The sequence below is a fragment of the Acanthamoeba castellanii genome (genome assembly GCF_000313135.1).
Source record: "Acanthamoeba castellanii str. Neff unplaced genomic scaffold scf7180000084723, whole genome shotgun sequence".
Taxonomy (NCBI): domain Eukaryota; phylum Discosea; order Longamoebia; family Acanthamoebidae; genus Acanthamoeba; species Acanthamoeba castellanii.
In genome coordinates this window covers 25,605-39,196 of record NW_004457307.1, presented here as the reverse complement: position 1 = coordinate 39,196, position 13,592 = coordinate 25,605, and the positions used below count along the sequence as shown (strand labels likewise).

The window sequence follows — 13,592 nt, the reverse complement described above, 5'->3', positions numbered from 1 at the left end:
CTTGATATCCACCATGGTCCTGGCTGTCCCTGTGCAGGCACGAACATGTCACAAAGACCATCGGGGGTTGCCCAGAGAAAGGACCGAGTACCAGCGGCGGGGGCTCGCCGGGTGCGGGGTCGCCCTCTGGGCCTGGGCGTACGGAAGCAGTTGTGGGCCAGACCAAAGCGCGTGCACTGCCCACACGGCTCTGCCCTACAGGGGGGGGACAAAATTAGTGGGGGGGGGCGATGGTGGAGTTGGACGCAGGAAAGCAAACCCATCGCACACTACACCGGCCACACTGCAAGGCACACAGCCTTGCATGGTTCCAGGAAGTAGCAGTGGCGTAACGGTGGTGTACAGGAGAAAGCAAAGAAGGCAGAGAGGGAGAGGGAGAGGAAGCAGCAAAAGATGACAGACACCAAGGCAGGAAAAACGAAGAGCAAGGGCAACTAAAAAGTATGGTCTCCCCCGCCGGGATTTGAACCCGGGTCGTCCGCGTGACAGGCGGAAATGCTAGCCAACTACACCACAGGGGACTTGTTTTTTGTTCTCTCCCAACTGACATTGACGCAGAAGGAACTCCACCTTTTGGGTGGCACATTTTCTTCCAACACGGCCTGCACTCACCTCTTTTCCACTCACCTTTTCTCCCAGCACACTTTATTTCCCCTAGCCACTAGCATACTTTGATCAACAGGTGCAGTGAGGGGAGCATGGGTGGCTACCATGCCCATTTCTGACATGATACCTCTGGGATGTCACCTTTGGCCAGAATGAGGAAGTGGATGATGATACAAAGTGGAGGAGTTGTTGGAGGACAAGGTCAGGAAGCAGCAAGCAGCTGGCTACATCAACCTGTGCCTTGACATGCAATTCTGTCCCATCTGTGCTTCTGCCAACACGGACCCCAGGGCTATGATGGCTGTGCTTAATGCCCAGCTCAGGCCCAAGACAGCTGGCTATTGTGTCATCTACCTCAGGTGGTTCATGAGGACATGACATGCACCCAGTGAGACCCTTGATGCCTACTTCAGGCAACTAGACAACACCATCCAGCACCTGGAGGGTCAGCTAGCTACACAGCTGAGGATGACCTCATGATGGCTGTTCAACTTGGGCGCCACAGCACATGTCACATGTAAGAAGAAGTGGCCTCACAACTACATCTGACTGAAGCTGCTCAAACAGGTGAACACTTATGTGTGCAGACTGCTGCCCATTCCCACACCCATGGGCAAGCAATACTACATGTTGTTCATCAATGACTTCAGCCAATATACCACCATCTGCCTCCTCTACAGCAAGCACAAGCTCCTCAAATCACTTCAACACTACCTCAACACTGCACCAAAAGGGTGGCAATGTTGAGCACTTTGGAGTGATCAAGGTGGCAAGTACAAAAGTGCAGCCATGGCCAAGTTCCTCTTTGACAGAGGCATCACACATGAGACCACAGCAGCATGAACACTGGAGCACAACAGAGTAGCAGAACACTTCAACTGCACCATCATCAAGATGGTCCACTGCATGCTCATCAACACTGGCATTCTGGGGAGAAGCCACACTTGCTGCATTTGCCATCAACAACTGTCTGCCCATGACTGCCAACAACTTTGCCATGCTGGTTGACATCTGGCTCAACCAGCACAGGCCACAACCAGACATCAGCAACATACACCACTTCAGCACAAGTGTACAGGTCCTCACAGACCTGGTTGGTTGCAATAAACTGGCAGCCTGCACCTGCCTTGGAATCTACCTCAGCCCAGCATGCACCAACGCCAGCCATCACCAAGTGCTTGTTGGCAGCAAGGTCCTCAAGACATGCAATGTTGTGTTCAACAACATCAAGAACCTTGACACCACCACTCCAACCAAGAGCATTGAGGCTGACATCAAGCATGCCATCTTCCTTGGGAACTTCTATAACCTCAGACTCACTCAACACAAGCACATTCCAATCTTCTGCAACAACCAGAGCACCCTCACCTTCACCAACTCAAAGCCAGGTGAACACCACCAATGCTTGAAGCACTACAGTGTCAATGTACCATGATGAAAGGTTAGAGTGCATGGTGACAAAATGCTATGATGATGCACTGTTGTTGAGGCTGTTTGCTGAAGCTGTGTGGGGCCAAGAAGAAGTGCTGTCAGGAACACTGTCTGGTCATCTTGGATTAATGCTTCTTCTTGCCCCATGACACCTGCTTGGATGTCCTGGTGCAGGTGTGTGCATTGTTGCATCACTGCAGCATTGACATCTACTTTGTTGTGCAGAACCTAAAGGTCCTGCTGTCTGTGTTGCATAACAACATGGACTACATCTACATTTTCAGATGCAATGTTGTCAATGATCACAACATCATCCATTGTGAGTATGTGTCTTGCACAATGAAGGCTGAGTTCAAGGACAAGCTCAATGGTGCTGCACAGGGCTTTGGCGTGCTGGTGATTGATTGCATTGAGGACAACTGACCAATTGGGGCTGGTTTGCCAACCACTGTGGTGTGTGTGTGTGCATGTGTGGTGCAGCAACCATGTCTACTGCAAGGTCAGCTATCACACACACTCACACTGGGATGAATATGAGACTGTGCCAGAGGACCAGGCTTAGCCCCTGGTGCGCTCTTGTTTGTGACAGAACAGAACAGAGAGTGTTCATTCCTAGAAAGTGGTTGTTTGTTGACGTCTGGACTTACAGTGCTGCAGGATGTCCATCAGACTCAGAGAGACTCTGGGAGATGGCGACTTTCGCTCGGCGGTGGTGGCGGCCACGTTGTGCTCCATGAGTCCCTGCTCCAGCTGTAACTCCCCTATCCAGCAAGATGCGCATGACTGTGAGTGTGTGTTTAATGCTGGCTCCCTTTGCTGATGGTGCGTTGCATGCATAAACCAGTGGTGTACTTCCTCTTGGGCATCTGCGCGTGAGCCCACACCACATTCAATGTCAGGTACAGCATGAGTGCAGGATTGCTAGAGAAGAGCTGGAGATGCACATGAAGTAAGGATTGGCACCAGCGCCCAGCAGCAGCTTAACCATGGCTGGGTCGCCATTAAGGGCGGCGGCCGTGAGTGGAGTCATATGTTCCTTGTTGTTCTGTGCCTTGTTTGGCTGCAAGCACATGGGACGTGAGAGTGACTGAGTAAATGGTGTGCAGTGGAGGCAATGTGGTTGAAACTTCTCACAATGACTGATGTACGTCAGTGCCCTTGGTGAGCAGGTATGAGGCAGTTGCCACCTGGTTGGTGAATGCCGCAATGAGCAGTGGTGTTGTTGTGGGATTCAGTTTGGTGGCATCCACATGCGCCCCACTCTCCACCAGCCTTTGCACATGCTTCAGTGACTTGTGTTGCATGGCTGCGTGCAGAGGCGTGCCTGTGGTAGTGGTGCATAAAATTCTTGATCAATGGACTCATGCATTGGTTGTGGCTGTACCTCGGCTGAGAGAGTTGCTGTTCATGTTAGCGCCTGCATGGAGCAGCTCCTCAAGAAAGGACAGGTTGGCCTGCTTGAACTGGGAGGTGATATGCAGTGGCATGGCCCCTGATCTGAGACATGATTGCAATGTCCATTGCATCAGCGAGTGAACGATCATGCGCCACACAAAAAGGCTAAGGAATGGCGTTTGAGGTGGGGCGCCCACCATTGATGTCTCACGGGACGTTGGGGTTGGCGCCTTGTTCCAGCAGATACTGGAGGATGCACAGCTTGCCCATGATGCACGCTGTGATGAGTGGGGTGCAGTAGTCGCCTGCCTGTCCGCTCACCACACGCTTCCTCACTGCGCATGCATGACCATGAGACACTCAGTCTCCTCGCCTGACCAGTAGTAGTGTACAGAAGTGTAGAGTAGAGAGGTTTGGGGGGGGGGATACTGGTCGGGTCACTGAGCGACTTGTGGCTCGCCATGTAGGCACACACTTCATCATAACTCTGTGTATTGCTGATGAGGCTTATGAGAGCCTTGGTGAGTGTGGCAGCTTGGTTGGAGTGTGCCATGCTTGCTTGTCCTTACCTTTGGACAGTTTAAACTTTAATATTACTCCTTGGCACTCTTGGAGGCCTTCAGTGAATTATTATTATCAAGTAGTTTAGTTGGCTAGGTGATGCTACCACACTTCTTGTTTCAGCCCTTCACACACATGTACACCATTGTTACACCAGCAACAACTATTGTTTTTGTTTTCCCCAAGGTGTACATTGCACAACATCCACCCATGTAGTAAATCATTGATATTTTGTATTTAAGTTTGACTTATAGGAAGCCCATGCAGGTGACCTGACTGCCCTGCTTGGCCTTCTTTGTTGTGAGTTAACACTCATGAGTAAAGTGCCAATTGGAGAGTGCACCTTTACCCCAATCTCACTGTGCAACCTCATGTCCACAGAAATGTGATGACATATTATATATGATGTTTATTGAATAAGGCTGAGAGAGAGGTCATGAGACACTCACTCTTGTATTACTCTACACACTAGCACTCTACCATCATAACAGGTTATGAGCCCTCAACTTGAGCACATATGAAGTCACCAAGCACTGTCTTCTACAAACTGTAGCTGACTACAGCACCATCAGCACTTCTGCCAACAGAAGCAGACACCAGAGCAGCAAGGCAGCCATGGGAGGCCAGAGCAACTGTCAAGGCCTGTGGCAAGGCAGAGGCCAGGACCACAGCCAAGTGCCACTACTGCAGCAAGCCCAGCCACCTCAAGGGCAACTGCTGCAAGTGTAAGGCTGACAAGGCAGGCATGGTCAAGGCCAACACCACTAGGGACAACAGCACTGAAGCCAAAATGGTACTTTCTGCAACAGAACAAGTGCTCACCCTGCACAAAGAAGAAGAGTGTTGGTACCTCAACTTGGGCACCATGGTGCACATCACATCCTCTTTGGCTCACATTCTTGGTCTGCATCTGACACAACAGGGCACACACTTCACTTGGGCATGGGTGGTAGTGAGGGACCTGCTCATTCCTGTTGTGACCTATCATGCTTTCATAGGTGTGTCTCAGGCAAGAGGTGTTGGCACATGTACATGGTGGTGGGGTGCTTGTTGTTGGACTGCTCCCAAAGAGCTATTTATTTGTGTGGGATGAACAGCCCAAAGAGGTGGGAACTTGTGGTCATTTGAAATGAGAGGTCCAGTCATTTTGAAAAGTGATTTTGTTTGTGAGTTTAAGCTCATAAAAATGGTTTTGATAACACAAAAATGGTTTTATTTTAACAATAACATCACAAAATTGGATGCATCTTGAGATATGGCAGATCAAAATTCCATCATAATGAGAGATGTGATACTGTAACAGGGCCAGCAGTCAAAGTCAAATTAGTTTGGTGTGGTTGGCATAATGTGAGGATTACTGGGGTAGCCAGTGTTCTTTATTTTATTGGCATGGTGGCAATTGTCATTGAGCACACACCTAGAGGAGGCAGCTTTTTTTGATGAATTGGGAAGTGAACAAAGGAGTTTATTTTAAAAGTTGGAAAGATTGGAAAGACAGAGTTTAGTATTCACTCCTATCCACATCAGAACCAGAGTGGAAAGGGGAAAGTGACCCAAGGTCAGGCAATTGGTCAATGTCAGAGTTGTGGCTTCTGTCCCTGCTCCAGCTCCTGCTCTGGCTCCTGCTCTTGTGGCACTTGTTGCACAATCCACAGCTGTGCTTGTGGCAGTCATTGTGGGCACTGCTGCATCTGTGGGCATGGGTGTCAGTATCCTCATTATCTCAATGCTTTCTCTTGTGCAATGGTTCCAAGTGAGGGGTTGTGGAGAGCTGGGACTGCTGTTGATTTTGAGAGTCAGTGATATATTTCATTGCATACATGTATGCGACAAAAAAAGGGCATGGGTGAATGAAAACCTGTGTAGGGGTGCTAGGAGCTGATGCTGTGGAAGAATGGATGTGGTAGCTGAAGTTGAGATGGAAGCAGGCATGAAGTGGAGTAGCACAAAGTGGAGAGTTGAGAATGCTTTGCAGTTCGGTGCTTGAGGCGTAGGCAGTGAGGACAAGCTGATAGAAGACACGACCTATTGTTGGTAGGAAAGCAGGTGAGAAGAGCATGTGCCACCAAGTTACATGAGCAAAATACATACTCAGTTGATGCACTTGAGGAGCAATGTGGACCCACTTCAGGTTCCACCTCTTGATGAGGGAGGGCTTCTCGTAGGCCATGAGCTTGGGAATCTTGGCAATGTCCTGGACCAGCAGTGACTCTTCAACATGTCAATTTGGATTGGTGTAACCCATCATCTGGTTCAGCCTGTGCTGATCCCAGTGGCAAGTGGATGCATCAATGGAGATGTCACACAGGATGATGTCAACTAGCTTGGGATTTGTGTGAGTGACCTGGAGCTGTTTGATGCACTTGTGGAGGAGCTTCTGGTTGGATCTGGTTTTGTTGTGTGTTTGTGCTGGCTCAAAAGGTTCTTCTGCTGAGTCAGTGGATTTCCTCTTACCTTTAGCCTTCGCTCTATGTTTCTCCTTTTCTTCAGCTTTCTCCTTCTCCTCTTTCTCCTTTTGAATCCTCTCTTGCAACTCTTGGATAACATCTTTGATTTTGATGTGTGGATTGCTAAGGATCAGAAGAAGTTGCTCCTGGTCACAGGCAATGTGATGATCCTAATGTAAATCAAGCAATTAGATTGGCATATATTGACTGCAATTCATTGTGTATGTGTACATGATGAAAATAATGGAGCATATATTGACTACAATTCATTGTGTACACATACATGATGAAAGAACTATGCAAAAGGAGAACATACCCACTCTCCAGTAGCCACCTTGTTCTTGAGGTGGATGAAGTCCCTATCCATGAGGTGTGTAGCCACCTTTCTCACCTTGCTCAGGAACTCAACACATCTCTGGCAGGCAATGAGGAGCTCCTTGAAGGCTGGAAGAGAGTACAGTCAGCACAATGGGATAGTTATAAGAAATACTGGTGGGGAGCATACCATCCTTGCTGATCTTGTACTTGTTGCCTGCTTGGATCTGCTTGTGCTGTTCAGTTGAGATGTGCTTGAGGACATGAAGCAGAATTGGATTGGAAATCAAGTGATTGCAAAGATAGAGGGGCGTGATTGGCATGGGTTCTTCAGATTTGGCAAGGGCCAACACCACAAGCAGGTGCTCCAAGCAAATCTTGTGACATCCACTGGTGCTATTTTTTTTCAGCTTCTTGCTCTTGAGTCTCAGGTATGGTCTGCTGAGAGTCAAGAATGAGCTTCATTGATGAGAATATATCAGTTGTTCTATTGTGTATGTGTATGTGATATATTACTTATATAAAATGGTGGTTATAATTGATTATAAGAGTCAATATTGTTGAATAGAATGGAAATATGGAGTATAATGAAACAACTGTTATTATGATGAAACAACACTGTGAAATGAAAGGATGGCATAAATTAGTTGTATTGTATATTTAAAATGATATTTCATTGCATACATGTACACAATGAAATTGTGTCTATAAATGCTAATAAGATTTCATCACATACACATACACAATGGGATGGTGCATACCAATTCAGTCAGTTTTGCCTTGTTCTTCTCCACCTCTGCCACACTTGTGAAGTAATTCTGAAGCAGAAGACACATGATTCCATTAAATCACACTACTTTCATTAAACAAACTGTGCTATTGACATACCATGCACATGTTTTGAAGTTCACCAAGGCTCTTCTTCTTGAGGTTGCTCTCCTTCCACTTCTTCCACTCCAGTTGCTTGACCATCCACTTGGCAAGCTCAGCTGCATTGTGGCAGGTCATTACCATGGACAGAATGCCACTTGTGGACTGGGTAAGGTTGTCACTCATGTTGTTGTGTGTAGGTTGGAAAAAAATAATGACCATTGTACCATGTTCAGCCTTAAAAGGACTACGCTCAACCAATGAGATTTTTTGCAGACATTTCTTAAAAAGTGTTAGGCTCAAGGCCACCAATGGTGACAGCCTGCTCTGAAATTTCACTGTCTTCATGGGTGAGATGTCATTGGCTGCTGGTTAGATGGTAGACTGGTTTGTGTTGACACTAACTTCAATTCTTATCCTACCCTCTCATCCCACCACATCTCTCAACTGCTCACCCATGGAAGCATCAGATGGTGATACCTGGTTTGTCCCATACTTCTTTTTGATTTTTCCTGTAATTCTTGACCTTCTTTATCAAAATTTTGATGTACCAAGTGAAAATCTATTTATCATGACAATATGTAACATGTAGTTGTAATTCCTATTTTATCATCACATACACATACACAATGATTTAACTACATTTACATCATTTTCATTTCTCCACTTGCATGCACAAAATTGTCACATACACATACACAATAACTATCCTGTCTAAAATCATCTCTTTTTTCTTACAGGCATTTTGACCCTTTTTTAGAAAATGGATATGACATCCCTGACACACACTCAGGGAGTGATTCTGAGGATCTAAGTGATCTCACCACAACACCAGTACTTGAGATTCCTTTATCTCTCATTCTGGATGTGTGTGGTGATGATACTGGTCAGCTGGCTACATCCAGCCAGCAGATCATGGATTCAGTGGACCACTGTACACCACAGCCAGCAGTGAAAGTGCTTTCAACAGTTGAGGCATTGGACTTTAATTGGATCATTGCAAGTCCCTGCTGTTCTGCACTCTGTCTGCACAAGTTTGATGTATCACAGATATGAGCATGCTGCATCTGATATCTCAGCATGACCCAGGCAGCTTCATGCCAATGGCTGAGGACATTGATGGAGAACCAACCACTCCACCATCAACTCTACCATTTACATCATCAGGTATTGTCCATCCTACAGCTCATTGGAGATAGCTTCCTCACTACGCCAGTAGTGTGTTTGCAGGCAGGCATTCATGCTTGCTTACAGAATCTCCAAGAACAAAATGGCCAACTTCTCCATCATGGATACTCTTTGAACTGGAAGGACCTCCATGGACACTACAGCTCAGGCCAGCGCATGGATAACCATGTACACCAACATGGTATTACTTCCCTTATCTATCACATATGCATACATGATAGAATATCCTCATTAATCATGCTCACAACTACCATAAATCACCAGTGTTTTTATTGTGTATGTGATACTCATCACCTGTTTTGCTCACCTTCTCCCTTACTCCAGTATGGCTGTCATGCTCCCAACTTGACCTCCATCTACATGCTGATGATCATGACCAAGGATCACCTCTACTGGAAATACTCAGATCACCTCCACCAACAGGAGGCTGTTGCTGATCCTGGTGTGACATTGTTGATTATCATGGACAGTTTGACTGACGTCATTCTACCTCTCCTAGTGCCTCTGCCCTTGGCCTGGAAAGACCTTCACCTCTACAAGCTTGGCATTCATGGATTTATCAACCATGGCCTTCACCACTGCTCCCTGTACCTACACCAGGGCCAGTTTGGCTGTGGTCCTGACTTTGCAGTGTCTCTGCTGCACCATCACCTCACCCTTCACTTAGCTATTCCTACAGCAGGACTTTGTCTGTTGACTCTCTACCTACAGTTTGACAACTGCAGCCAGGAGAACAAGAACAAGTACATGCTGGCCTACTGCCACTGGCTGGTGTTCAACAAGGTGTTTTGATCAATCACCATATCCTTCCTGCCTGTGGGACACACCCATGAGGATATCAACCAGATGTTCTCAACCTTTGTGATTGGCATGAAGTATAATCCATGGGTCCTGACTGTTGAGGCTTTCAAGCAAGGTCTGCAGGACTGGTATTCTGCACCCCACCTTCACCCTGAGCCTATATTCCTTCTTGAGTGCTGGGCTATCAAATCCTGGCTGGATCCCTATATCTGTGGTGTTCAGGGAACCTCCAGGCCTCATGTCTTCCACTTCTCCTGTCACAAAGAAGATGTGCAGATGTTCATGAAGGACTACCATTCCTCTGCCTCTCCATGGATGGGTCCCTATTCCTTCCTCAACCTCTGTCCCTCTGACTCTCCCCTTCCTCTTCTCCCAGCTCAGCTTGATACCACCATCCTCAAGGATACCCTCTCTGCCCTCACTGAGCTCAACAATGCCCAGGCCATGAAGAAATCCTACCAGGATCTTGTCTCCCTCTTCAATAGGCCACCTCCAGAGCAGCTCACCAGTGACCCATTTGGCTAGGTTTATGGGTACAAACATGCTCAGAATGACCTTCTCTCTGACCTGGAGCCATTGGATTGGCCCATCAATGCTTCCATCAGTCTCACTGGAAGTGCTACACTTGAGCTGACATCAGTGAAGCCAGATGATGGAGCCATTGTGGCAATTACTGGTGAGAAAGCTGTGTGGCTTGGTGTGGTCAGTCACACTACCCATGCACACATCTTCCTAGACTGGCTGGATGAAGCAATGGATGGGTCCTACCACTTGACTGCTGACCCACCCACCTCTGTCTCCTACAATTCCCTCATGTGTGCAGATGTTTCACTGGATCTCAACAACCAGATGAGACCTGTGCTCTGGTCAGGGCTTCTTAGCATGCAGAAAGACTGGCCTGATCTGGATGAAGACTCCAGTCACCTTAGCCCAACCTGCACTGAAGAAGTGCCTGATCATGAGCCACTCAGGAGGGGAAAAAGAAGGAAGTAAGTTGTTGGTGTTGTGTATTGCACGCAGCACCTGAGGTTTGTTACAGCGCCCCACATATGGCATGTTGGGCTGACTGGGCGAACCTCTTGATGTACCTTTTGAACCTCCATGACAAGTGCTCACTCCAACCCATCTCAAAAGTTTTATCATGTACATGTACATGATGACAAAAACTGTAAAACTGGATGCTTACTCTATCACATATGTGTACATGATGTCTATGCATTTGAACTACCATTTCTTTGTTTATCACAGACATGTTGGCGCAAAGTAAAATCTGACTCTACCTTGTTTTGTGTCAGTGCTACTTGGAACAACCTCAAAATGCACCTTGCTTTTGCTTTCACCCCCTCCATCAATTCCATAATCAGTGGCCAACATGGTGCCCTCACTTCCAGTTCATGTACAACCTCACACCATATTCAGTCAGTTGCACTCACAGACAGAACTTCATTCTTCACATTTGTGCTGAATTAGAGCACTATTCCTGAAGTTAAAATTCCACTCCATTTCACACTGCTAAAATCACTTTTAACTCCACAAATTCCAAGTTTTTATGAAATCATTTTCATCTCAAGTCTCTCAATATCACTTATATGCAGCAGTCTTGCATGTCAAAATCACACATGCAGATCCAAATCTTCCAAACTGCCCTATAAATCAAAAATGTCAAATCTCACATGATTTTAGCACAACAAAAATTCCATGGTCATTTGTGACCTCTCATTTCAAATGACCACAAGTTTGGGATGAAAGCACATTCTGGCCAAATTTGTCAGGAGAACCTCCCTTACTCCCCCCTTGGAAGTGGCTTACTAAGCCTGGATCTATTGTGGCTTGTTGTGGGAGAGAATGAGATTGGGTGCATTGTGAAGTGAGTTTCCTGGCATGGTTCTCTCATCGATTTGGTCAATGTTAGTTGGGAGGGAATAAGAACAACAAGTCCCCTGTGGTGTAGTTGGCTAGCATTTCCGCCTGTCACGCGGACGACCCGGGTTCAAATCCCGGCGGGGGAGACCATACTTTTTAGTTGCCCTTGCTCTTCGTTTTTCGCTTCCTCTCCCTCTCCCTCTCTGCCTTCTTTGCTTTCTCTATAAATTTGAGAACCAAAAGACAACACCACACTGCACAGCCTTGCATAAAAAACCGTGTGGACGATCCACACGAGGATAGACATAAAACGCAGCCAACCTTCGACCAGTCCGAATCTAGCCGAAATGTCGTGTGAAAACAAGTAGGCGCATTCGTCACATTCCCGCAATCAGCGAAGGGCAAGAACAGTTGCGCATTGATCGTTTTCTTTCGAAACAAATTGTGAGATCGACATGTCGAGCGCACGAGAGAGGTTGAAGAAGAAACTTGCTGGACGCGGCTCTGCAACCAGGTGCGCAGGGCCAGATAATCTTGCTAAATTTATTGATCATTAATTAATTGGCACAGCTGAGGCTTTGTAAAACTAAAATCGTTCTTGGGGGTGTTTGGCCAAACGTGTGTGTGGACTGCCGGGCAGTGGAGTGCCGAAAAAGAAGAACGACGCAGCGGACGACCCCAACAAGCGACCATGCTGCCGCTGTGCTGCCCCGACCAAGGCCTACCACGACATCGCCAAGGTAAAAAGAGAGCCTGTTTGCTCCCCAACTCCAGTTGTCCTCGCCTTGCCGGCGTGGCCACCTCTGGCGCTCTCCTCACCGTTTTTCAGGTTTACGTTTGCCGCGAGTGCCAACGAGGCGATCCTGACTTGGAGACCATCAGCGTGTCGGGCGCCAAGCGGTGCGCGTCCATCATTTCTTCCATTTTTGTGATAATGAGATGTGTACGCTCAACACACACACACACACACACACACACACACACACACACCACACACAACTGCGCGCACCACACGGATCGCAGTGAGTTCGGTACGACGGAGAAGGACCTCGAGAGCCTGCGGTTCATGACCCGTCCCAATCCCATGAACCCCAAAGGCCCGCCCATGCGCCTCTTCCTCAAGTACGGTTCCCACTGCGCACACGCACACGCACACGCGCACGCACACGGCGGTGATCAAGTTCCGTCGACTGGCCGGTGTTTACTCGACTCGCCTGTGTTACGCGCAACACAGGAAGGAGGTGCGGCGGGTGATGCTGAAGAAGTACGGCGGCGAGGAGAAGCTGAACAAGGTGATCGAGACGCGGCTGGCCAAGGAGAAGGAGAAGCCCAGCAATTCGCTATTCACCGCCAAGAGCGCCAACCCGTCGGTGATCAAGTTCTCGTCGCAGCGCGGGGCCACCTACGGCTGCTTCTCCACCTTCTCGCCCCACCCCGTCACCCTTAAGGGCAAAGAGTGGCCCACCGCCGTACGCCCCCTCCTCTCTCTTCTCGCTGTGTCGTGTCGTGTCGTGTCGTGTCGTGTCTTGTGTGCCTGCCTAATCCCTCTCCTTGTCGGGGGCCTTCGCAGGAGCACTACTTCCAGGCGCAGAAGTTCGCAGGGATGCCTTTGGAGGAGCTGATTAGAAAGGCGGCAGACCCGCTGCGTGCCAAAAAGATGGGCGAGGACAAGGACATACCACCGCGCAGCGATTGGAAGGACAAGCAGGAGGAAGTCATGTACACACGCCCAAGCCCTCGCACCTCTGCCGCAGTTTTTTTTTGTCTGTGCCCTCACCGTTGGTCGTCTCGCAGGTACGAGGCCACGCTGGCCAAGTTCACCGACCACAAGGACATCCAGGAGACGCTCCTCAGCACGGGCTTTGCCGATATCTTCTACCACACACGAAGCGGTAACACCCACACACACACCGCACACAGCTCAATGCAATGCTGACGAACTCGCGACCTGCAGACTCCTTCTGGGGCGATGCAGGCGATGGGAGCGGGGAGAACAAGCTGGGCAAGATCCTGTCCCTGGTGCGCGGCAAGCTGCGGCGCGAGGTCGAGGGCATCACCAAGCGGAAGCGGAGCAACAGTTCGGACAGAAAAGAACGAAGCGAAAAGACGAAAAGC

The 13,592-nt window shown here is 48.4% G+C and overlaps 5 protein-coding genes across 5 annotated transcripts in view; 2 read left to right on the top strand and 3 right to left on the bottom strand.

Moving 5' to 3' along the window:
• Nucleotides 1-2,298: 2,298 nt before the first annotated feature.
• ACA1_156350 (uncharacterized protein) lies at nucleotides 2,299-2,460 on the top strand (the record flags this gene model as incomplete). The annotated part of the gene is made up of 1 exon (XM_004334498.1): nucleotides 2,299-2,460. One exon carries the CDS (start codon nucleotides 2,299-2,301, stop codon nucleotides 2,458-2,460), a length of 162 nt encoding a protein of 53 aa, XP_004334546.1.
• A 374-nt stretch (nucleotides 2,461-2,834) lies between these two features.
• Nucleotides 2,835-3,524, bottom strand: ACA1_156340 (ankyrin repeat protein; the record flags this gene model as incomplete). The annotated part of the gene is made up of 4 exons (XM_004334497.1): nucleotides 2,835-2,958; nucleotides 2,982-3,097; nucleotides 3,186-3,343; nucleotides 3,422-3,524. 4 exons carry the CDS (start codon nucleotides 3,522-3,524, stop codon nucleotides 2,835-2,837), a joined length of 501 nt encoding a protein of 166 aa, XP_004334545.1.
• Nucleotides 3,525-3,639: 115 nt separating this feature from the next.
• On the bottom strand, nucleotides 3,640-3,985 carry ACA1_156330 (uncharacterized protein; the record flags this gene model as incomplete). Its single annotated transcript, XM_004334496.1, has 2 exons — nucleotides 3,640-3,767; nucleotides 3,862-3,985. 2 exons carry the CDS (start codon nucleotides 3,983-3,985, stop codon nucleotides 3,640-3,642), a joined length of 252 nt encoding a protein of 83 aa, XP_004334544.1.
• A 1,585-nt stretch (nucleotides 3,986-5,570) lies between these two features.
• ACA1_156320 (uncharacterized protein) lies at nucleotides 5,571-7,811 on the bottom strand (the record flags this gene model as incomplete). Its single annotated transcript, XM_004334495.1, has 7 exons — nucleotides 5,571-5,648; nucleotides 6,098-6,204; nucleotides 6,448-6,586; nucleotides 6,757-6,884; nucleotides 6,946-6,991; nucleotides 7,517-7,573; nucleotides 7,644-7,811. The coding sequence occupies 7 exons, from the start codon at nucleotides 7,809-7,811 to the stop codon at nucleotides 5,571-5,573; spliced, it is 723 nt and encodes a 240-aa protein (XP_004334543.1).
• Nucleotides 7,812-11,932: 4,121 nt separating this feature from the next.
• The window catches only part of ACA1_156210 (uncharacterized protein), a gene marked incomplete at both ends in the record, with an annotated part of 2,283 nt that continues 623 nt past the window's right edge, over nucleotides 11,933-13,592 (top strand). Inside the window, 8 exons of the mRNA XM_004334494.1 lie at nucleotides 11,933-11,991; nucleotides 12,118-12,217; nucleotides 12,307-12,377; nucleotides 12,501-12,599; nucleotides 12,712-12,946; nucleotides 13,048-13,196; nucleotides 13,272-13,369; nucleotides 13,432-13,554. Coding sequence (XP_004334542.1) covers nucleotides 11,933-11,991; nucleotides 12,118-12,217; nucleotides 12,307-12,377; nucleotides 12,501-12,599; nucleotides 12,712-12,946; nucleotides 13,048-13,196; nucleotides 13,272-13,369; nucleotides 13,432-13,554 — 934 coding nt within the window. The remainder of the gene's footprint in view (nucleotides 11,992-12,117; nucleotides 12,218-12,306; nucleotides 12,378-12,500; nucleotides 12,600-12,711; nucleotides 12,947-13,047; nucleotides 13,197-13,271; nucleotides 13,370-13,431; nucleotides 13,555-13,592) is intronic.